The sequence below is a fragment of the Cryptomeria japonica genome, chromosome 3 (genome assembly GCF_030272615.1).
Source record: "Cryptomeria japonica chromosome 3, Sugi_1.0, whole genome shotgun sequence".
Lineage (NCBI taxonomy): Eukaryota > Viridiplantae > Streptophyta > Pinopsida > Cupressales > Cupressaceae > Cryptomeria > Cryptomeria japonica.
Genome location: NC_081407.1, coordinates 789,816,415 through 789,840,763, shown reverse-complemented (window position 1 = coordinate 789,840,763; position 24,349 = coordinate 789,816,415). Strand labels below are relative to the sequence as shown.

At 38.0% G+C, this 24,349-nt stretch overlaps 1 protein-coding gene across 2 annotated transcripts in view; it reads left to right on the top strand.

Moving 5' to 3' along the window:
* The window catches only part of LOC131069600 (uncharacterized), a 186,753-nt gene that overhangs the window by 52,646 nt on the left and 109,758 nt on the right, over positions 1-24,349 (top strand). For both annotated transcript variants that reach the window (XM_058005127.2, XM_058005126.2), the window contains exons 3-4: positions 3,319-3,432; positions 17,777-17,859. In XM_058005127.2, the coding sequence (XP_057861110.2) occupies positions 3,319-3,432; positions 17,777-17,859 (197 nt within the window). The remainder of the gene's footprint in view (positions 1-3,318; positions 3,433-17,776; positions 17,860-24,349) is intronic.

Sequence of the window (24,349 nt, the reverse complement as noted above, 5' to 3'; positions counted from 1 at the left end):
ACAAAGCTCAAGCTGGTCTTCATAGAGTCTCCTGGTTTCTTCTTTAGTTTTATAGGAAGTCCGATTGTAATGCGGTATTCCAAGTGCTTCTTGAATTGCTAATTCTCCAAGATGAGCCAATACTCTTCCATCTAGTGAAACGATTTCTCTCTCTTGGGCATTGTAGTGTATGGCACATTCAACCATAAGCTTAGCACATTCCATAGCTGGTGGAAATCCAGCTTCTTGGACAGTGCCATTTCTCATCATCTAGCAAGCAATAGGTGTTGGCAAAAATCATCTTGCCCTTATATTCTGCTCTTAAAATCTTTGAAGTCCACGTGCCCGAGGTTGGTATTTGTGATATTTTTCCATTTGGAATTGATCTTTGATTCCAGCTGCAATCCTTTACCGGTGAACTTCATCTGAGCCTTCCTTGAAGGTCCTCCTTTGGTGGTCATTAACTTGCGATAAGCATGAAAAATTCAACATTACTTTTCAAGAAAATTTAAAGTTTTAAACTTTGATTTTGGACCTTTTGCTTTAAAATTTCACTTTCAGCCTGTCAAAAAGCTAAATTTCTGTGAAAAATCAGACTGAAAATGGAAGAATTTGGCTAAGTACTTAGTAAATTTCGTGAAATAAGTGATCAATACAGAAGAAGAACGAAAGAAATCAGTCAAAAATATGGATTTTTGAACTTCTGGAATGTACTTTTGACTGATTTTGGCGAAAATCTGTCTTTAACTCTAAAAATTCTGTCTTAAACTTAGGAAAAACCCTTTATTCTTTGTCCTTCACTTAGAAAATTTATTCTTTCCTCAAGAATTCCTTGTCAAAAATCAATCTTTCATAACCTTGAGAGAGAGAGAGAAAACCTCTTCACAATCGAACTCCAATCTTCAAACTTGATAATGAATTTGAAAGTGACAAGTTGAATAGATATAGAGTTGAAGGAGTCGATTTTAGAAACTTCATGTTTTTTTGTTTTATTGATATTCTTCGAACTTGGACTTGTTTTATTTCTTCCAAAATAGAAACTTAATCTTCTCCTCAAGTGAGTTGGCATAGAACCTTCTAGATTCTTCTCTCGAATTCCAATTTCTTTTTGTGTTGGAAAATTGAGTATTTCAAATTTTTTTCTAAGTGTTGAGTTTTATTTTTCCAACTTCAAACTTGATTAAACCTTCGTCCATGGTGGATTTCATGTGCTTCATGCCATGTTTTTCTGCTTTCCTTAGCCATTTCTTCTTTTTCCTTGGAGAACTTGATTACCTTCATACCAATTTGTTCTAGGCAAACTTCTTATTTTTCAAGCCATTTGCCATCAATGGCATGGCAAACTTTATTTGAACATTATTTTTCACTTTAGCGTACTTCACCTTGGGCTAACCACCTTCAAATCCATCCTAGGTGGACTTCATGAATGTTAGGCCTTCACAACTTCATGCCATTTTACCTTGCTACCTCCAATTTCTCCTAGGCGGACTTTGTAGATGTCTAGCCATGTGTAGGGCGGATTTTAGCCTCTTCAAGCCGTCTCCAAATTCTCTTTTGCGGACTTCAAACTTGCTTTGCCATCCTTGGGCAAAGTTCAAGAGTCTGGTCATTGCTTTCTTAGGAGGGCGGACTTTGAGACTTTTATGCCACCTTTGGGCGAACTTGAAGGCTCTTGTGCCATGTCAAACTTGAGGGCGGACTTTGCTCTTCATTAGCCAATATGCTTGGGCGGACTTTAGACATGTCTTGGACATATGTATGGTGGAGTTGGCCTTTGTTTGGACGCTTTCCCAAGTGCTAGGGCGAACTTCACCCTTGTCTAGCCATTTTGCTAACTTAGCATGGCGGACTTCACCCTTGTCTAGCCATTTTGCTAACTTAGCATGGCGGACTTTGTGAATGTTTGGACATGCTTTTTACCTTGCTAGGCGGGCTTCATGTATGTCTATGCCATAGGCGGACTTGGTGGATGTTTAAACATTTAACCTCTTGGGCGGACTTTACCTTGTGTCGGACATTGATGTGGGCGAACTTCATTGATGTTGTGCCAAAGGAGGGTGGAGTTCATACTTTTCTTGCCATTGATGTGGGCGGACTTGCTAAGTCTTTAGACATGCTTGGGCGGACTTCACTGTTTCCAAGACATTGGTCATTCTCCCTTGGGCAGACTTGGAGGTTGATGAGCCATGTGTAGGGCGGACTTGGCACATGATCCACCATCCATTCTTTTGCCATCTTCATTCAAACTCATTCCTGGCAAAGATTTTCAGTGGATTTTCTTGTCCAACCTTGCATGCTTATCTGGATCTTACGGATCAAAACCCCATCTGGAGATTTTACCTTGCTTTAAACACTTGGAGACAATTTTTTTGATTCTAAAGACATGAATGTTGTTGCTATGACTTGAGGGACCCAATCCTAGGGCTACTTTCAAAAAAGCAGAAAAAAGCAAAAAGCAAAAAAGCAAAAAGCAAGCCAAAAAAAGTTGCTTCCTGGATTGGTCCCCAAGTGCCAAAAATTAAGAAAGCAGAAAAAAGCAAAAAAAGCAAAATAAGCAGAATTCCTTAACAATAGAAAGGTGTCAGAATTGACCCTAAGCAATTGCGATCTTCGTTCTTCGGCCCTTCTAAGTGCTTTAGCAATGACTAGAGACTGATCGGGGCATGGTTTCTCTATTTGGCTCGGATGACTCCTGAAAAACTCTAACTCTAAACTCTCGAAAATAAAGACTCATGAAATTGCAGAGCTAAGACAAAACTACTGGGGGTCCCCATTTGCAATGGGGCGATGTGTGAAATAGGTCACAACAGAAACTTGGAAAACTTTCCCATATCTGCCATGTTTTTCCACCAGGAACATTATATTCTCAACAAGATTACATTTTAATTACATAATATATTGTTAAAATTTAATCTCCCTATAATCCTCAAATGATTATGGTTGATTGTTGGTTCAATGGTCGTAAAGTGTGATATGGCTTTGTGTTACTATGCCCTTAGACTCATTTTGAAGCAAAAAAATTCACTATTATATGTTTATGATTGAATTGAGCTCATCCCATGCTGATTGATTATTGCACTGGGTTTTCCATGGGTATGGTTTCACTTAATGCTTATTATATTAATTTTCCACATAGATATCCAAAAACAGAACATGATTTGTTGAAAAATGGATTACATTTTACATAATTTGGAAATGGCTTGTTTTCTTTTTAGTTTGGAGATGAGGATTATGTAAAAGAGTTATAGTTAGAATAGAAAAGAACCATTAGTTAATTCGTTCTATTTTCAGCTAGTATGAGAGAATAGCTTATTGAATAATGATTTTTTTTGTCTACAGGTAGAATTATTGCTTCCAGAATTAGAATTTCTGAATGATGAAGGTGCTCAAGAGGATCTATGGCAATTGGCAAAGCTTTACTTGGAGTCATTAAGGAAGGAGACAGGAGATCAGGTCTCATTTTGACTAGTGTTTGAATAAATTTATCTATTTTGAATGTTAGTTATCTAGTTCTGAATAACTTGAATGATACAGTGGTGTAGATACAGCCAATACAATTTTGATTAGACAATTGCTTACCTCATTCACAGCTCTAGTTACATGGACGAGCTTGCATTCCTAGTATACCAATAATTTCTGGGTGATTATGAACTTTGGATATTAGTAGGCAGAATACTTTGCTATCTGTCATAACTCTACTAGATTCTTTCACCCTTGGCCATTCTCCAAAGAATTTTATTAGACTTCATATTAGTAACTTCATGATTGCTAATAGTTCTATGGACTCTTTTTACAGTGATGAAGATTCCTATGGGTTTCTGTTTTATATTGTGTTATGGGGGTTATACTCTTATAGCTATGGCTGTTTATTGTACAATACCAAAGTAATATTAGGTACACATTTTTTATGCTTTTATTTTATAATCTGATTAGAAAACTATTAATTCTAGATGACAGTAAACAAAGAAGAAATACAGATGTTTCATTTATGTCCATTGTCTTTAATCAGACAAGACATATCAAACTTTTCAAAATGATTTCTTGTAATTGGACTCCAAAAACTAGTCTGATACATTGAATAACTCATTCCACTGGTCAATGTACTGAGAATAATGAGGGCTCAAAAATAATGAGCTTTATCTTCAACATAGCAGTCAACATATACTTTGATAGAGAAATTATGAGGTTGATGGGAGTGAGTGCTAGTGCAAAGGCGGTTAGGGCTTGCTGTATGGAAAGCCCTGTGAGGGCTTCCACAACGACAACAGGTTCTAAGTTGGTAATGGACGAAAAGGATGAGGCTGACCATGAGGAAGATATGGGGAATGGGGTGCTCAATACCCTCTTTTAGAGATTTCTTTTGGTGCTGAGGCTACTGAGAGGTTGTTGGTGGTCTTTATGGAGCTGATCCTTATGATCGGTGGGAAATGGAAAGAATTTTCCTTCTCCTTCTAATGGGGTTTTCTCTCCTTTTGATTGAGCTAGAGCTATTGACCCTGTGGATGATCCTAATGTGGGGAGGATGAACTCTTCCTAGATATCCTCTTGTAAACCTGATTAAAGCAGAAAAAGTTTGTAGGAGAGGTTGAGGTGGAGGTGAATGCTGGTGATCCTTTTTTGGGTTTGAGAAAAGGGTTTTTGGCCTCCAAGTTGTGTGCCATAGGTTTTTGTAGGTGGATGCTGCTTCTTCTTTGGCGATTGAGTGGGTGTTTCAGTGGGATGATGCTGTTTTTTCTCCTCCTAATGCTATCCCTAGGGATTCGGATGTTCTCTATGAGTTGGAGGACTGTGGTGTGGATGTTGTTTCTTCTTTGGAGAATGTTGAGAAGGATGGGAGTTTACTTCCCCTCTTGTTGTTGGGAATTCTAACGAGGGTGGTTCGGTTTGGGAGGAAGTGCATATCCAAATAGATGTTCTTGATTCACTTTTGGTTGAGTCAAATGCTTGGCTGAAGAGTTTTCTAATTGGCAGATTCTGTGGTAATCATCCCAATATTGTTGCTATCAGAAATTGGATCCTTCGTGTATGGAAAATTAGAGGCAAGGTTCAAGTTTTTGCAATGTTGAATGTTTTTCCCCTTTTTTCTTTTTCTTCTTAGGAGGATTGCTTTAGGATCCTGCTTGATGGACCATGGTTTATGGGATTGAATGGTCTTTGGATCCAAAATTGGTCTCTTGGTTTCAACCCTCGGAAGGAAATATTTTTGTTTCTTGTTTGGGTTCGTTTTTTAGGTTTCCCTTGGAGTTTAGGAATGAAAAGATTTTCAAGATTATATCCAATTCTTTTGGGCAATATAGTGGTATTGATAAGATTACAAAATTCATTAAATGCTTGTTATTTGCAAGATCTTGTGTGCTTGTTGAGAAAAACCAAGTTCTCGCTACCTAGTTTACCTTATCCTCTAAATTCAGTGTATGGGTGTAGAAAATTGAGTATGACGACTCTCTAGTATTCTGCCATTCTTGCAATATAATGAATCATGCCACACTTCCAGCTTGAAAAATAAGAAAAAACACTTTGTTTGGAAAAAGAGGATCAAATGCTAGTTTATAAGGAGGAGGCTTGTAGTCGGCATAAAATTCCTATCTTTATGTTTGATAATATTTGTTATCTGCCAATGTATTAATTGTTTGTATTAAGTGGGTTTTCACTCTTAGGTAGTTAATGTGTCAGTTGGTTGACGGTTGTGTTCCTCTTGGCTATTGTCGGGTCCTTTAAATATGTTGTGTACTGCCAAAGAAGGTAGTATGGTATAGTCAGATTAATTATAATCCTTGGCCGACCATCTTTGGTCTTCTGCTCTGTAATAATTTCATGTGCGAATAAAGATATATTTTACTATTGTGTCTAGTATGCATTATCATTTGTATTATTATTTCCTATACTTAATTTATCCAAAATCACTGATTCAATCCTCTCATCATGGACGAGATCATTCCTGACCTCTTACGAACTCCTCGAGACTAGAGGAAACGGGCGGGCTCACTCTCCTGCAAGATCATTGTGACTTAAAACTTACAGACGCCCCATCTCCTGCACGGGCTGATTCAATCCTCTCATCATGGACGAGATCATTCCTGACCTCTTACAGACTCCTCAAGACTAGAGGAAACGGGCGGGCTCACTCTCCTACAGGATCATTGCCTATTTAGCCGATTTTCAGGCTTATGCTAAAACTAGTCTCCCTTGGAAGAAATCTTGAACATTTCAGATGGCGAGACTCTCTGCAAATTAACCCCCTGGCCTTCGACTTAAAACTTACGGACGCCCCATTTGCTGCACGGGCTGATTCAATCCTCTCATCATGGACGAGATCATTCCTGACCTCTTACGAACTCCTCAAGACTAGAGGAAACGGGTGGGGTCACTCTCCTGCAGGATCATTGCTTCACTATTACCTGATGCGCTTCAAAATGGCGGAGAAAAATCCAAGAATCCTACACCGGGCGAGACGAAAACTAGAAAAGAAACAAGTGGGACCCTGTCGGCGACAAGGAGCGTGTGCAACACACAACAGGTACATGATCAAAGTAGCCTATATTAATTAGTTTATTGTTTCTTTAAAGTTTATTTATTAAAGGGCACATGAAAAAAGTTTTAAATCCTTGAGAATCTATATCCTTCATCATTTTATCAATTTGCGGAGTTTGGGCGCTAAGTCCGAGTTTGGGCGCTCCAAATTAATCAGTTTTCCAATTCCAAGGCAAGTCCGAGTTTTGTAATTATGGTCTCAATGCATCATTTAGTGTGAAAACACTATGGAAGATTTCTCTTCTCATCTTGCATGTTACAAACATTAGAATTTTCTAAATTATTGGTCCACGATTATCAAATCTCACTATCAGCATGGAGAAAGAAAACGAGCAAAGTCAAGCAGATTTTGGATGCCATTTACAATATCATGATGCAAGAAATTACTAGTCTTCTTGGATGTCCAAACAAAAGCTACTAAAAATAAATCTACGTGATCATTATTGGTTTATCAACTTCCACTTGGGTCCTTTAGTATGTCTGTGATCTAGCCCGAAAATCAAATTTTCAAAAAGTGATTATTACAACCTCCGCCTGAGAATGAGAAAAATTAGAGTTACAACATGTCAGCCAATAGAAAAATAACACCCAATGCAATGCCCCTTGTACCCACCTTGGGGGTGCTGCCCCCAAACCCCCGTCGAAAAATATGGGGGGAAACTGCGTCGATAGAAGTAGGGAAAATTTAACCTCCAAGTTTGACACTGATTGGATCGACTAGGTAGATATAGAGCCTAAGATTGTAGCCATGGCAGAGGAGGAGCAAAGAGCACGAGCACAGATAGGAGATTCAGAGGCAGATAGTGACACGGATGTTCCTGAAGTTGGTGAGCATGGTATGGTGTCACTGGGAGCGGCTATGGTTGTCGAATCATCTAGGACCTTAGACGCCTTCGCAGGGGGCCAAGGCCGGAGGGTGCAGCCGTGCTAGCTCCTCCGAGCCATAGGCTTGTAGTTGTATTTACCTTTGGTATTTGTATGAAACATTTGATGATGATCATACGATGACATGGATTTTTTATTCCATGAGTTTTGTAACATTGTATACATTTGACAATATTTATATATCTATGTTTGTTATTTCCTTCAGCTACAATTTGCGTTTATGCTTATGTGATTGATGTATACTTGTGTATGTAATCAAATGAGCTGAGTTTGATGATGTTATTGTGTCTTTAAGGTGTATTCAATAAAGGGTGCCTGAAACAAGTTTTAAATCTTTAAAAATCTCTAAATTTCTTGAGTTTTTCACTTTCCCGAGTTCAACCGAGTCTGAAGCCAAGTTTGACTCCAAGTCTCGAGTCTGAGTCCGAGCCGAGTCCGAGTCCCGTTTCTTTGGTTTAAACAGATGATGGAGAATTAATCAGATGGTGAAATTTTGTAGATCATAATTTTCTTTTTAAAAGGTATCAAGTAGAGCACGCAAAAGCAAAGCCGGCTAGGCAAATTGACTGTTAAAATAAAATTAAGACTCAGAGAAATTTTGAATATCTCAAAAATTGAACTTAGGCAAAACTCTTCTCCAAGTGTGAAAATTGGCAATCATTAAAACATCCGAGCCTTGAGTTGCAAAATTGAGCATTTGCCCGTACTGTCATAATTGGTCCGAAGTGGCACTTTTTGGAACCCACTCCAAGTAGCAAATTTTTAAACAGAACCAACTTAGTTTCCTATTTCTTAGCATTTCATTTCCAATTAATCAAGCTCTTTTATTGAAGGGTCATGCTTTTTCGAATTCGATTTGATCATTGGTTTTATACGCTAACATCGTCCTCTGTTTTGGCTAACCCGTTCGCTTCCTTCATCTCGTCTCGTAATCTATGTCCGCTGTGCAGGATAAATGCCTAGATCGGTGGTAGAATCCTCGAAGACACCTGGTGCAACTGGAACATCTCGGGTTTCCAAGTCAAACATTCCCCATAGAGGCGAGAAAATGAAGTACAAATACCAAAAAGGAGGAATTAGGGATTCGAAAGTCCAGAGCATATGGGAGAACATAGGTGATACTGATTTGGGCCACATAGACATTCGGGATTTCAGGAACAGGGTATACTCTCCAAATGCCTATGGCAAGCCCAGGCGAATGATGGAGAGTGGTATTGCTCAGGCAACAAGTTTCCCTCCGTTTGTGCAAAATTATGAACTAGTAGTTGAGGCTGCTAGACATTATCAGCCAAAAACCAGATTAGTGGTCCTAGAAAATATGGTGCTAGCTGATTTCACACTTGAGGCCATTGGGGAGGCATTTGATATCCCATTTCCCAATAATCCTGTTGCTACAACTATTGATGAGGCGTAGGTTGCTTATCACATGAATCCTGCTAAATGCAAGACATTGATAAACGAAGAATGGTACAAGGAAAGGAGGCCCCCAAGCATTAGGATCAGTAAAAAGACCCCCATAAGTGATTTTTATAATGAGTATGGCGATATGGTCATCTTACTCAGCCGGGTTATGGGACTCCCTCAATCTTATTTTTTTGAGGAATGGATGTTCTACTTTACTGAATAGGTCTTTGTCGGGAAGTCCAAATTCGACTGGGCTCAGATCATCAGTGACAATATCCATACACAGCTGGTCGAGCTTGAAGAAAAGAAGTACTTCACCATGACTTCCTCCCTGATTTACATGTTTACTCGACACCAGCCACTGACAGGGTTAATCAAGAAAGGTGAGATCGGGAATGGACTGAATCAAGTGAAGCTGTATGAATGCTACCCTCAACTGCATTATTATGACATAGCTCAAAGAGAAAAGAATAATATTGCTTACGCAATTGGTCAGTATGAGCATGTCAATGATGCCGTTACAATGCGCCTAGTCAGGTTGATGCAAGGGAGATTGCACATAAGGCTTTCAGAGCAGGCTACCATTTTGATACAAAAATATGGTGCATGGTTTATCCAATTCCCTAGGTTCACTTACATCAGGATAGCAGGCTCTGAGGGAGCACCATTCCGACTTCCACGCTATCCAACAGACAAAATAGTCCTTATGGAGGTTGCAAGATAGGCACACCCAGCAGGCAGCCTACTCAAAGATAAGAATCAGACGAGATTCACCTTCCCCATGATCTTGGGTGCCTTCAGTGTGCATTTAAAAAATTCAGTGCAAGCTGAGGAGTCGTTTGCTGAATTAGCGTCCTATGGCCTATAGGAACATTTTCCTAGGGAGTGCTTCGATCATGATAAACTGGCAAAGAGGGCCTATGGCAGGTGCTATAGGGCGAAGGCATCAATTGAGGATTATTGGAGCAATTGTTTCGATGACTATGAGGTCCGACGACGTGAGTATTCTAGGCTAAGTGTCCAGCAAATGCGGCTTTATGAGTACCGCCAAGTCCTAGATCAAGTGACTGATTATGGTAATTGCTTGCAAGTACAAGAATTTGAGGCGGTTAAATACCTCTTGCTAGGTATTGATTGGACTGAAGATCCAATTATTGATTTTGAGGCAGTCATGGAGGCTCCAAGAAGGTATACCGATCATTGGTTATCCTAGCAAATCGAGAAACTGACCCATGAGGGGATTCAATTTACATACAATCTGATGGGCAATCTCGATTCCCAGTCTTCGGAGGATGAAGAAACCTCAAGTGCACCAAAGGAAGAGGTTGGGAAACCTGGAAAAAAGAGGAAGAAAGCAAGAGCCAATAGAGGGACTCGGACATCAAAAAGAACCAGAAGAGAAAAGATCCCTATCAGGAGGCCGAAAGTTAGTTCGTCATCCAAAGACCCCAGTTCGGAGGATGATGTAGTTGAACTTGGCTATATACTTGCTCCGCCTTCACAGAGTGATGTTGATGTGTTCGAGGCAAATAATCCTCAGGTACAAGAAGAACAAGATGCAAAGGTAAGGGTCGTTGGCTTCGATGAACCTAGAAATCAAGTTGAGGAGGGAGAAATTGCACCTAATCAAGAGGCTAGTAAGCATGAGCTCACGTAGGGAAGTCGACATGAATTGCAATTGAATAGCGCCGACAAAGATGACACCATCATTGAGGGAGAACAAAAGGGGGATGAGACCCAGGAGCCTGACAAAACTGAAGAGCAACCATCACAAGGGGATACCCGACAGTTGTTCAACGAGGTAGGGGAAAACTCAGCCATAAGTAAGGGATTGGATACTGCATACGTTCCTTCTATGACCGATCAATTGCAGATAGGCAGTGAGCTAGCTGAAACCTCCAAGGAACAGAGTGGGAATTTGGCAATAACATCCGGATAGACCATCCCTCAAGACTGGTTAATTGCTCGTTCACAACGGAAAGCAGCTGTCAAGCCACCTATCAACCTGGAGGATATTTTCTCTCGCATAGGAGAGATAAAGGCCAAAGGTAAGAAAAAACCCAAGACCTACTCCAGGATGATTAAGGATGAGCAGAGGAACCTCACCATTCATATCGCTACCCCACCTATAGATAAGCCAGTGGATCAGATTGCATTGGCCGATTATAGTGTTACGACCATCCCAATAGGGCGAGCCACCAAAGAGCAGGAAAGGGAAGAGTTTAAGGATTTTGTGCAGAATATGCTCAGATAGCTTGACGATATGATTGCTGAGAGAGACATGTACCGGGTTTGTGCTGAGCAAGCTGAGGGGTACATTGATCACTTGCTGAAACCATTGCAACATGCCCCTGAATCCCATATTCCCCCATTGGCATTGGCACAAAGGACTACAACCGAGTTTGAAGGAGTACGTGATACCGCCAAGGTCATCAAGGAATGAATTCGGGACATTAAGGAAAAGGGGGAGCGGATCATTGAAGATGTAAAGGAAATGGCCCACCACCAAGAGACCATTCATGTCAACTTGTTTGAGGTAAAGAGGGAGTGTTTCAAGGTCCATGAGGTGGTTGGTACGATTCTTCCCCTCATAAGAGCTCTTTTCTGGACACACTTAGATTCCCACATTGTTTGCTATCCTGGATCCCTATGATATCAACACTTTCAAGGAGTGGTACTAGACTGCCAACATGAAGAATGATACAAAAGATACCATTAATAAAGAGCAAGAGTGCGAGGAAATTTTGAAAAACATGAGGGATCTTGGTGGAAAGATCCTCCGATCAATGGTTTTTGGCTGGAAGAATAGTTTGTCCGACAATCAAGTGCAACCAAGCTGGGAGGATAGATTGAGAATTGATAAGGTCGCATACTCCATGGAGGACCTAGAATTTGCCAGTGGGCTGCATACAGACATATTAAGTTTTGAGGCTCATCGGTCAGACTAGAAGGATGGGTTGAAGCATGTAAATCGCCACTTGGAAGGTATGCAATATAAAATACACCATCCTCCTATGCCTCCAAGCATGGTGCTGTTCCAGCTATGCATCAGATTTCAGGAATATGTTCGGGTAGAGCGTACAGCAGGTCTGGATATCTGGAAGGAATATCTGCACAACGAGGATGAATTTTTGGAAAAAGGGTCCACAACAGGAAGGAGAAAGTGTTTTCCTAAAATATAAGTTTCTTTTTAAATCTTAAAAAGCACTTTTCAGACATAAAGTTCATTCCTAACTACCAAAACAATTGTAAATCTTGAGCTCTGTGCATGTGCACTTTTTGGAGCAGCTTTTTGGGTAGTTATTGATTACCTTTTTGGTAGTTATTGTTTCTCCTTTTGTTGTTGATATTTTGCCTCCCATTTATGGGTATGGACAGTTTGATAGAGGATGAATCTGGCTCACTTGTTTAAGTTTAATCTTGGCCATTCATCCATTTTTGGGAACTCTATATAAAGGAGTTAGTTTCTCCTTTGTTGCAAAAACTCCGGCGAAATATATACAAAATTTAATGGATGTTAAAGTTGTCTGTTTTACTGTGAGTGCATGGTCCTCTTCTCCATTTATTTCATATTTCTGCAACTGTATTTACTTTCAGACAGTTATTTATGCATGTATTTGATGGAAAATCTTGGTTCATACCATTAGGAAATAGTTGATTATTGTTTCCTCTGCATGGTTAGTCTGAGCCCCTTTTGTGCTGAGTTCGGTTATTAGATTTGGATGAATGGGTGTCAGAGTCCATCATTTGTATTTAGTAGCTTGAAAATTCAAAATCCTTAGATGATTGCACTGGTTTTTTACCTAGTTGTGCTAATTGGCTGGCAAAGTAATTTCTAGTTATTTTAAGACTTCCGTCTATGTGTTGAAATATGCTGTCTTAGTTAAATTAGTTAGTTGTTCTTATTCATTCTTTATCCTTATCCCTCCTTTTTTCCTTTTTTATTAAAGAAGTCTGCCAGTCAAGCTGAAATAACATCAATTAGAAGCAAATCAGATGAGGTAAGACTGTAAGACTTTAGGGAACCTGTACGAAACCAATTCCGTCTAACCGTAAGTCTCCTTTTGTGTTTCCAGTAAAACACATCAACTACTAAGCTATCCTACAGTCAAGAACTGACAACTGAAACATTGAGGTCATCCCCATTTGATCGAATTAACACAGCATTAGGGATTTCCTTATCTCAAGAGAGGATAGGATTCTTAGCATTTTTATTCTGCGTTGGCTGAATGGAGTTTGCAGCGATGCGACTTTAGACACATCAACAATACCCAAGTATATGTTTATCACATAAATATAATAGTGAATTTTAATTTTTAGCTTAAGGAAACAACATTGTTGTTTATATAAATTATAAGTATAGTCAAATGTATACAGTCTCATGGATTATGAGATCCATGGCATCAAAACAAATATCCAAACTAAAAATATAAGTCTATGGCTCATAGGAGCTTGCATCACTCATTAAACATCACAACAAATCTTGCATTAACATTTAAGATAAGTCTTGGATGATGATGCAACAAATCTTGCACTAGCATATAAGATATTACTTTAATACCCTCCCTTAATGGTCATTCTACTAAATACTCTACAGAAGACTTGGCATAATCTGCAGGTCATTTAGATAGGAATACATAGAAGGCTGCCCTCTTCTCTTCAGGAATGCTCTGCGACATGAGCTTGCTGTTGAGATCCTCCGTGGTTGGACTTCTAAATATCCAACACTTTCTGCAGAACTTCTTTATGTGACCAAGTTTACCAATTGCCTTTTAACCTTTGAATGTCTTCCAACATGATGTTGGTAACGAATCCGTCCCTCCCTTTATCCAAAAACACTGAGGTCGGCCTGTCAAAAAATGTTGATTTTGTTGACAAAAAAATCGGCCAAAAATTTGAAACCACGATTTTCTGGAAAAATGTCAAACCCATGATGTGATGTTGAAATCACACAATTTTGTGAAAAAATCAGTAAAACCTTTGTTTTGTGGAGAAACGAGAAAACCCCATGACCATGATTTTTAGGAAAAAATCATGAAAAACTTGTCAACAGAGAACCCACGATTTTTGTGGAAAAAATCATGCAAAAACTGAATAGAAAAACCACAATTTTCGAAGAGAAATATCATGCAAAACCCTCCATGATTTTTTGTAAATTTTTTTTCAGAAAACCCTCTAGTAGATAAAAAACTTAGGGTTTTTTTTTTAAAATCATGCAAAACACCAAAAAACATAGAAATCCTCACTGGGAATTTCTCAAAAAACACAAAAATCCTTGCACGGCAAAACATTAAAAACATAGAAATCCTCGCGTTGTGGCCAAAGCCTTTCATTACATGGTAAAACAAAAAACACGTCGTGCAGAAAATAGGTCACAACCGTGGCAAACAAAACAACCCATTGCGATAGAGAAAACCCTCGCGAAAACCTTCACACCACCTCTCGCGATGTTGGAAAAGCTTTTGCAAGACTTGTTGGAAGCAGATCAGATGGCTAGATTAACCATGATCCGTCACATTGCAGACTCAAATCGTGTTCAAAAAAGAAAACTATGTCCTCGAACAACTCTTGCTTTGCAAAAAAACCTTCGCATTTCAGAGAGAAAATGAGATAAAACCAACTGATCTTTAGTACCAGAGAACCCTATTACCACTAGAAGACATGGAAGAGGCTAGATCTAACTAATTGTGCATGCAAGGACATTGACCATACCTTGACAAGGCAATCCCAAGAAGGAAAGTGCATCTGGAAGGTGGATTGTTTGAAAATCCACAGTCAGAGTATGCAAACCTAACATGAAAACCATCAAGAAACCATAATTAGTCATGGCCTTGGACTCCACTTGATGGCAACTTGCAAATGCATTAAATGTGCCCTTGTAGCTCCATGAATCGAGATAGACAAGTTGCAAGAGTTGGTGAAGCATTAAGATCTTTGAGTGTCAATCATGCCATCTAGAAGTGTTGTGCATCGAAGATTGGGCCTTGAGCATCGGGCCTTCAGGAAACCATTGTTAAGGATGAGTCCCAAAGTTCAAAAGATTGAAAGGGCGAGAGGGAGGTGGGAGAGGGATATTGAGTCAGGGGGTTCTAGGAGACAGGCTAACACTTACCCTTTGGTAAGGGTTAGACTGGATCCTTGAAATCCAAAATCCGACAAAGGAAGGGATATTAGGTTATAGGATTCAGGGAGACAAGCTAACACTTACCCTTTTGGTAAGGGTTAAAACTTAGATTGGATACCTGAAATCCATAATCAGACAAAGGAAGGGATATTGGGTTATGGGGTTCGGGGAGGCAGGCTAACCCAAACCTTACCTTTTTGATAAGGGGTAGATTGGATCCTTGAAATCTGTAATTTGACAAAGGAAGGGATATCGGGTTATGGGGTTCGGGGAGATAGGCTAATGCTTACCCTTTTGATAAGAGTTAGATAGGATCCCTGAAATTCGTAATCTAACAAAGGAAGGGATATCGGGTTATGGGATTCAGGGAGACAGGCTAATGCTTACTCTTTTGGTAAGGGTTAGATTGGATCCACAAAATCCGTAATCTAATATCCTTTAGGAAAAAGGAAGGAGTGGGCCACTGGAACTCGAGGTACTGAAGGCAAGATGCAAGGATGAAAGGAGAAGGCTTGAAGTCCGACCCATGACAAAAGAACACTTCAGCATTTTCTTGATTCCGTGGGGCAGAATTGGTCCATGGAACACATCTCTGATTGGTTCTGATAAGAGTTAGTTAGGATCCTTGAAATTCGTAATCTAACAAAGGAAGGGATATTGGGTTATGGGATTCAGGGAGACAGGCTAATGCTTACCCTTTTGGTAAGGGTTAGATTGGATCCACAAAATCCATAATCTAATATCCTTTAGGAAAAAGGAAGGAGAATGGGCCACTGGACCCCGAGGTGCTGAAGGCAAGATGCAAGGATGAAAGGAATAGGCTTGAAGTCTGACCCATGACAAAAGAACACTTAAGAATTTTCTTGATTCCCTAACTTGGCGTTTGATCCATTGGGGCAGAATTGGTCCATGGAACACATCTTTGATTGGTTCTGATTGATGGACCAAGGGTGTCATAAAATGACAATAGTAACCCCAACCACCAAGATTTTGCTCAATCATCATGATATATCATTAAGAGGTGATGCTATGTCACATTTGAAAGTCTTTTCATTCTCGGGCAGTTGGGCCCACTAATTACAATGCCAAAGATAGCCCCCACCTTCATTGTCATGTCACCAAAGATGTGATCTTGGTCAAATTTGAAAATCCTTTCCATTGTTGGGCTTATTGGTCTAGAATTAGCAGCATTGTAAATTATATGGATATTTGTACTACATTTTGAAATAACTATTATCAGGAAAAAATAAGTAACCCCTTTCTGTGCAAACATGTAAAAACTAAAAAAAAACAATGAAAAAGGCAGCATATGCCATACAAAACTTTAAATATTGAATAACAATTTGGAAAACATAAAAACCACTTGAAGCTTGGAAATAAATTTTGAAGACATAGAAAAAGCTGAAAAGAAGTTGCTAGATGATGGAAGTCCTTGATGCAATCTAAAATATTTGTGTAGCACTTATCAAAGATGCCAACTCTCTAAAACACCAATAGCCTTGAGCAATGACAGATAAAGTTTAGGAAGTTTCAAGAGATAGGCAAGTTGTGATTTGTAACTTTTGTGTTTTTAGGTTGCTTTTAGGGTTTAAATTAGTGTTTTAGGGGTATTTTTTTTTCATTTCGAAATGGCCTTCAAAAAAAACATTTTTTAAAATGACTTTGAGCTCCTTATCTCATGGGTTCACTCAAGATGTGACTTGGGTGAACATCTTGGCTACCTTGCCCCAAACCCGTTTGGTCTAGTTATGAGAGGCTACTTGAGTGACCCTAGCGACATGATATGCATGCATAATCATTTGAATTCATTGGTTTTGTTTGATTGGATTTTTCTTGAAATTGTTGATATACTTATCGTCGGTCTTTCAATTGTCATGCTAATAGATTAGTGACATCAAAGGTTTTGTAAGATTTCTTGAGAATTCGAGTCTAAATGATTCTCTCTTTTCTTTTCCTTTTTGTGAGCCATGATTGAAGAGCATATATTTTTATCATTGTATTTCCAAGAAACAAATTGGCTTGTTAATGCATATTTCTTTGATTGGAGCGAAGTAATTATCTTTATGTTTACAAATAATCAGTGCTTCTTGAGAGTGATGTTGCCACCTCAAAAATATTAAAAGGACTTCTATAACATTCCATTATATAGGGGTAGGGAAGATTATAAGGGGATGAATGAACAGAAAGATTGCTGCAAGGAGTTATGTAAGGGTGGTTGTTTTGTAGTTTTTCTTTCTAATATAGGAGAATATAATCTCCATTAGACTTTCATCAATGGAAGATGAAATGCATATGTCAGGCTCAATAGTGCCCTGCTGAACCGACTCCATATATTCTTTATGTAATGTATCACACAAGGAAACCAATTATTATAATGAAAATGTCAGATGTAGGCATGCATGCTTTTTGTATAATATTGTTTTGAATTCCCTGGGGATCACATTTGCATTATTTTTCTTATTATTAGTCACATGTGATAATATCTCAAAACATTTTTTTCCCTAATAGAATGTTGGCATTTTGATTCTAGTTTGATTCTGTGTTAAAAATATAAATATTATCTAAAAAAAACCCATTTTTGTTTTTCTATATGAGTAGTGGACTTGTTGTAACAAATCATGTTAGTTGTGTTATGATGGGAAGAATCATGCAGGACAAATTCGCTGTCTTTCTTTGTCTTTAGGGTAAAGGATACAAAACTTATTTTTATGATAAAGTTTAAGCAAGTTTACTCAAATCTATCATGAATTTACATATTTTGTGAAGTAAATTGATTTGGTCTGTGATCTAATCATTAATGTTTTTTATGTGCAACTCTTTTGCTAAAGTTGACTTCTTGCAGCCTATGTGCAGCGATTGAAAGCCATTTTTCCAGATGCTGGGGCTGCTGCTCTTCTAAAGCATTGGTGGAAAGATGCAAACTTCAGCTTTGCCAGGTTGATCCATTTTTTGCCTATATGGAATCCAGTTGCTACTTTCTTGCACATAACAATTGATATTATGCTTAATGTGAATTAATTGGGAATTTTAAAGAGTGAAATTATTTAATATTATATGGTTTAAGCTATTTTTGTAATTTTCATGTTTGTGTGGATAGCTTTTCTTTCGATGTTGGATTTCAATTTAGCAAATGAAGATGTTGTCAAGTTGTGACTAGATTGAGATCTTATTTGATATTCAAAATGTATGTATTTAAGCTTCATCTTTTCATCTCTAGGAAAATCATTATATGGTTAAGAAATCTTAAGGAGGTGGTCCACTAATGAATTTTGCATCATTTTTCATTCTAAGATATGCAATTGGCATATCTAGCTTTGAAGAACTCAACGTTACATTTGCCTTTCTACTAATTTCAATGTTTTGATATGCTGTACAGTGGAATATAAAGGTAATATACATTTGCTTCATGCATGCTTTATTTAATGTCCCCTAGTATTTGGTCAGTAGTTGGGTGAGAAGTGAACCTTTTCTCTGACCAGTATGTATTGGATAAATTTTGTTTCTTGGTGTTTACCAATATGTTAAAATCACATGATTTCAATCATGATTGTCTATCTCAATTAATATCAAAATTGATATTTTCTCATTCTTGGACTGGGTTTCTCTAAAAATAATTTGAAGTGTATATTCTATGAATCAACAGAATTCACCATATAAATTTTTTCCGAATCAAATCAAACCTAAACAATTGATAGAATAAAACTAACTGAATTAGCATAAATATAGGTCCTAATACATAGCATGGAATAGAACATTAGAAATAACCACTGCCGAAAATAGGTACTGCTAAAAATAGTAATTTGCACATGAGCATCCTCTGAAATTTGTGTTACTTTTTGCATTGGAACAAATGAATTTTCCAGACAAGTAATGAAACCCTAACCACCATGGACTCATCCATATGTTGAGAAAAAAGTTACAGGGTTTTGTTAACATTGGAAACTAAAGTTGAAACCTAGAATGAAAATAGAACATTCCCTTGAATTTACAACTTGACAGAAACTGTCAACAAAGATGTGGAAGCTACCATATAAATCTGCAATGAAGAAGGCTGCAACACATCAATTTTCTTCTTACAAATGGCTGAAATATGCTTTAAAATGCTGTAATGTCCCCTTTTCTAGGTGACATGAGATGAGCAGGGGTTGACCTACCATTCGAGTTCCCGTAGGTCAATGACATGGTTAGGGGACTCATTCTGAGGGTCATGGAGCTTTGCAGGGGCTTTGTGAGCCATTTTGGACCTTCAGACGACAGTCCCTATTTTTTAGGGAGAACTGGCAGTTGACTGAATGACCACCTGGGGGACCAAGGAGTAGAGCAGGATCCTTTTGAGTAGTTACAGGTGTTTGGAGAGAGGTTCCTACTTTTTAGAGCGATTCCCTACTTTTTAGGAGGTTGTGGTAGTTTCCATATTTGAGGTTCCATGGGACCATACCATGGTTTCAGTTTCAGGAAGATTGAGTGTGTTTCCTAGTTTCTAGGAGTATCCCTAGATTTTAGGGATGGGATTGCCAGTTGGCCCATCTTGTCCGGCATCAGTCACAGACAGGTGACGAAGTCAGATTCATGTTTGGTTGGTTATTTTGGGCTATTATTGGATCTATGGAAATATTGTAATATATTTAAATATTTCCTAAGTTAGCGATTAAATAAATTAAAATAAGGCTATGTATATAGCCATTTTAGAGTAATAAGGGGTTTTTGGCTTCATCTGGTTTGATATGCCTATGTGTTATAGCTCGTTGGAAAGGTCTTGAACTTTGCTACATGATTCTCACCTCCCGGAGTCTTTTTGGATGCTTGAAGCTATTTATTCGCAATAAAGTGATATTTTTTTATAGTTTGACGCCATAATTGGGAAAGTGTCATTTTAATTATAAAGCGCAAGCTTTATTATTCTTTAGGGTTCGACTTGCAAAGGGAAAGGAGTTATAAGGAGATAAAAACCTAATTGATAGCATCTTTGATCATTTTGAAATTTGCGAATTTGGGAATTGCTCTGGAAGAGTGATTTTGGTTTGGGACACAAACCCTATGTTTGAGCTTGCTGGGATGGAGCCCTCAGCAAGAGTTGACAGTGGATTTATCCAAGATTGCACAGAGATTGTCAGAGGTAGAAGACACATCTTCTTGTCCTGAAGATTCAGCGTGCATATTGGGGGTTTCAATAGGGCGGCTGGTCTATTTCAGTTGGCACGTGATTTGCAGTTGCTGCCACGCCTCCTTTGCAACCACACCTTGTTTGTATGTTGGCTTGAAGGGTTGTATTCAACTTATTTGATCTTCCTTGTTCGTTGCCATTAATATTCCTCCATCTGGCATCAATCCAGATTGAGAACAACTCCAAATAAATGTATGGATTCTTGCTGAATACAAAACTAGGTTATTTGCTTGGTATGATTTGTAGTATTTTCAGATTGCTTAAATGTTCTTACATATGAACATTGTTTACTTTTTTATTTCACAGTTGTTGCTATTTATCAATTACTTTACTTTAACATCAAAACCCAAAAAGAAACAATCCCTTTCTGCAACTTCTGTCTATTCTAGAAGATCACTGGAAAATTACAAAAATATAGTATGTTTAATTAAGAATTTACAGCAGCAACAGCAAAAGGATCCATTTGGGATCTTTCAAATGCTAGGGTGTGATCACAAAACACCAAGTATGAAACCCTAACTGTAAACTCTCCTGCAAACTCAGCTTTACAGACCATCAATCTGCTGATATATGTATGAAAACAGGGGAATATTGAAAGTTTCGTAAATTGTGGTCTTATATTCACTAAGAACTGCTAGTACAGTTGATTGTAACACTGTTTTTACTGTTTTGACTGCTGTATTTGCTGATGCACAAAACACTAGGCGACTGAAACCTTGTTGTTCATACTGTAGCAGGCCGAAAACTCTGATACCTTTCACTCAAGTGCACCTCCTTTACACTAATGGCACTTTATCTTGCTTCCTAGGCTCGCCTTAACATTAGGTATGTCATGTTTTCCTCTTGAAAATTCCTATAATGTAGCTATTTCAGTCGGGGCAGAAATTTGAAGCACATAAGCCAAGCTTTCATGTTTGGTGAAGATCTTAAATGGCTAAGCTATCATTGGTGCGTGCCAGATTCATTTTAGCCACCTTAGGCAGATATTACGTGTGGCAAAACCATATAAAAAGTCCACCTTAAGTCATGCCTTGAACTCTCTCACATCTGGGTGGAAATGTCCATACTTAAGCCAATTTTAACTCTTAAAACTTAGGCAGAATTTATGTACATTGCTGCCAGGTGGAGATCATATCACTTACTGCAACTTTTCTGTTGTCCTTGACAGAACTTTAGTCTGCCGATTTTTACAACTTAGCTGTGAATTCCTTATGCCCAAACTGCTAATGAAGTGCACCTTAAGTCAACTAGGCAAATATTTGTGTTGCCTTTGCCATGTTTCTATTGCAGGGTAGAGGTTTTTAATGGTTGAACCCTATTAAAGGTGTGCCTCAATGGCATGGGCAGATAACCTCTTCACTTGAGTTTCTTTTTTAATTGCTTCTTGGGTGGATCTTAGAGCTGACTTAATCCTGGAAGAGATACATGATGGTTAAACTGTTGCAGATGTGCTCCTATCTTAATACCATTTAGATATGTGGTGGAACTTTTCATTACTAAAGCTAGGTGCGAGTTTAGATCAATGCTGCCATCTTTTTGTTCTGCTGCTGGGCAGAATTCATAAGAGTTAAACTGCAATCAGAATTTTTAGCAGACTTTACCACAACATACGGCATTTCTTAAATCATTGCCAAAAGATTCAGGAAGAATTTGCATTCACTGTCACTATTATAAATTGCTAGTAGAGATTCTACGTGGTTGAGCTGCTATGAAAATGTGTTCAGGCACAACAGTATGCTGACTTTCCATCTATCATGGTGCACATTCATGTCTTTGCCTTTACCACACTCTTCTTTCTTTGCTGCAGCTATCATCAATCACAAACCTAATATAATTAGTTCATTTTGGAAGAGCTGCAACCTCAAGCAAGCTGTAAAAGTTGTTAGTCAAAAGACAATACCATGACACAACCAGCTTGGAATCTGATGGGGAAGACCACAACTAACCTGAATTGACATATAAATGACAATTATTTGATGACATGACAAACAAAAATTAGTATGCATTATGAGCTTCATATGGGTACACCATATATAATTCGGAGAAATGTAATATCTAGTCTAGATTGATACAATTTTTTTCTGATTTTTCGAGTAATGTTTTGATATACTGTTTGCTAGTCCATTCAACCATAATAGTTATGCAAATACATAAATAACTTGCAGCTCTTTGAATACATTAAACTTCATGAAACTCAGAAGAAACACTCTAAATAATTTCCAGAATTTATGACAGACCCAGAACAGTTGTGCTGGAAAATGAGGTTTTTTCGTCAAATATCAACAATAATAGTGCACCAAACCCTAGGTGTGTAGAACACTTACCTACTACTGAGAGGGCGGGAGGGGGGGGGTGGTGTGAATCAGTAGTAGACTTAGATCTTTAATACCTTTATCTTAAAAACTTTTTATCAATTGTAAACTGAAAGATGAAAGATAAAGGAAACTGAAACAGAAAGAGATGCACCCACAAAAACACTCAACACAAGGTTTTTACGTGGAAACCCAATGTGGGAAAACCACGGTGAGAAATGCCACTAGGATCTACTGTCCTAATCTGGCCTCATAGTTGAAAAGTCTACAATACTTTGGGCACCAACCCAATCAATCCTTCAGAAAAAGAGCAGCAACTCTTACAACAAATCCACTTCTCTTTTGAGCACCAACTCAAATACAAAACTCAGAAGAGTACAAATTGAAGCAATGATCAATATCTTTTCTTGAACATAAAATAATCTGAATATTGTGTCAACCTGTAAATGAACTTTTGCAGTTTCATAGTATTACAAAAATATATTAGTTACAAAGCATGCTGAAAGTTCATTTACATGTTGACACAATATTCAGGAGCACCAACTCAAATACAAAACTCAGAAGAGTACAAATTGAAGCAATGATCAATATCTTTTCTTGAACACAAAATAATCTGAATATTGTGTCAACCTGTAAATGAACTTTTGCAGTTTCATAGTATTGCAAAAATATATTAGTTACAAAGCATGCTGAAAGTCAAGATGCCTATGAATTTCTGAGACAAATCTGCACAGTAAAAAGTTCTGAAGCTGAGGCAAATCTGTATCGAAGAATACCCTGATCAAATTAACATAAACTGATAAAACCTGAATGCTGCCAATGAAGTTCATCAAACTACAAAGCTTTTTCTGACTAATAAATTACCAGATCATTGAATAATAACAGCCAGTTACTATAAAATAAAAAATCATATACCATCCAATCTTCAACTCTGCTTTCCACGTAACAGCAATTCCTTTATTGTAGATTCATTTCTCTCAAATCACGTGCTCAGAAAATATCCAGAATTACTCCCAGAACAAAAGTCATGTATTCTTCTCACACATTAATCATTTTATACACTCAAATAGAAATTCTCCTGAATAAATTATTCGTATTCTTCTCACTCATATAGAGTTCTCAATACACACGTATGTCTTTTTCACATCACATCAACCACAGGCTTCATTGAAACATGCATATATATAAAAATATGCTGACCCACAAACCAAATATGTTTCAGTTCGAACTTATTAACTGTTTTGATTAGTTTGAGGATTAGTTGACAACTGTCAACTAACAATTAATTAGTTTCAAACTGTTTTGTCTGTATACTATTGTCTTTATCGAATGAGAGAGAGCAGTTATACAACTAAGTTATAACCACTAATAAACTTCTTATCCAAAATATTAATCGAACTAGTCATCTTTAACACAAACCGATTAGAGATGATGGTTATAAAGTTCTCTTCAAAATTCAAGACAATTTTGTCTTCAACCAAAACCCAAAAACACTTAATACTGTAAACAATATTATTACCACCATCTAGAAGATTCACTGGTAATATCAAAATCAACCTGCAGATCAAGCATACTGTGCACATCCATTCACTGTGTAATTCCCAGGTATAAAAGCAGTTTGTGCATAACCAAAAGACCAAACAACCATTACGACTTCCTGTATTCCTATATTCATTCTTTGTGCATAATTATGACAGTATATCAGAACTTACTGATAGGGTTTTGTGTTTAATTGTGACATCAATGACAATAAAATGTAACAAGGTGCTCACAACAGCAACCCAGCAATAGTATGGCTGGAACTAAATAGTCACAGCAGTAAAGAAACATTCAGCAACAGCAGATTTGAAACCTCAATAACCCAGCCACTCCACTTCAAAACCCTACGCCCAGCAAAATCTGAAATAAATGCTTAAAAATGAGACGACTTCAGCAAGTACAAAAAGGCCC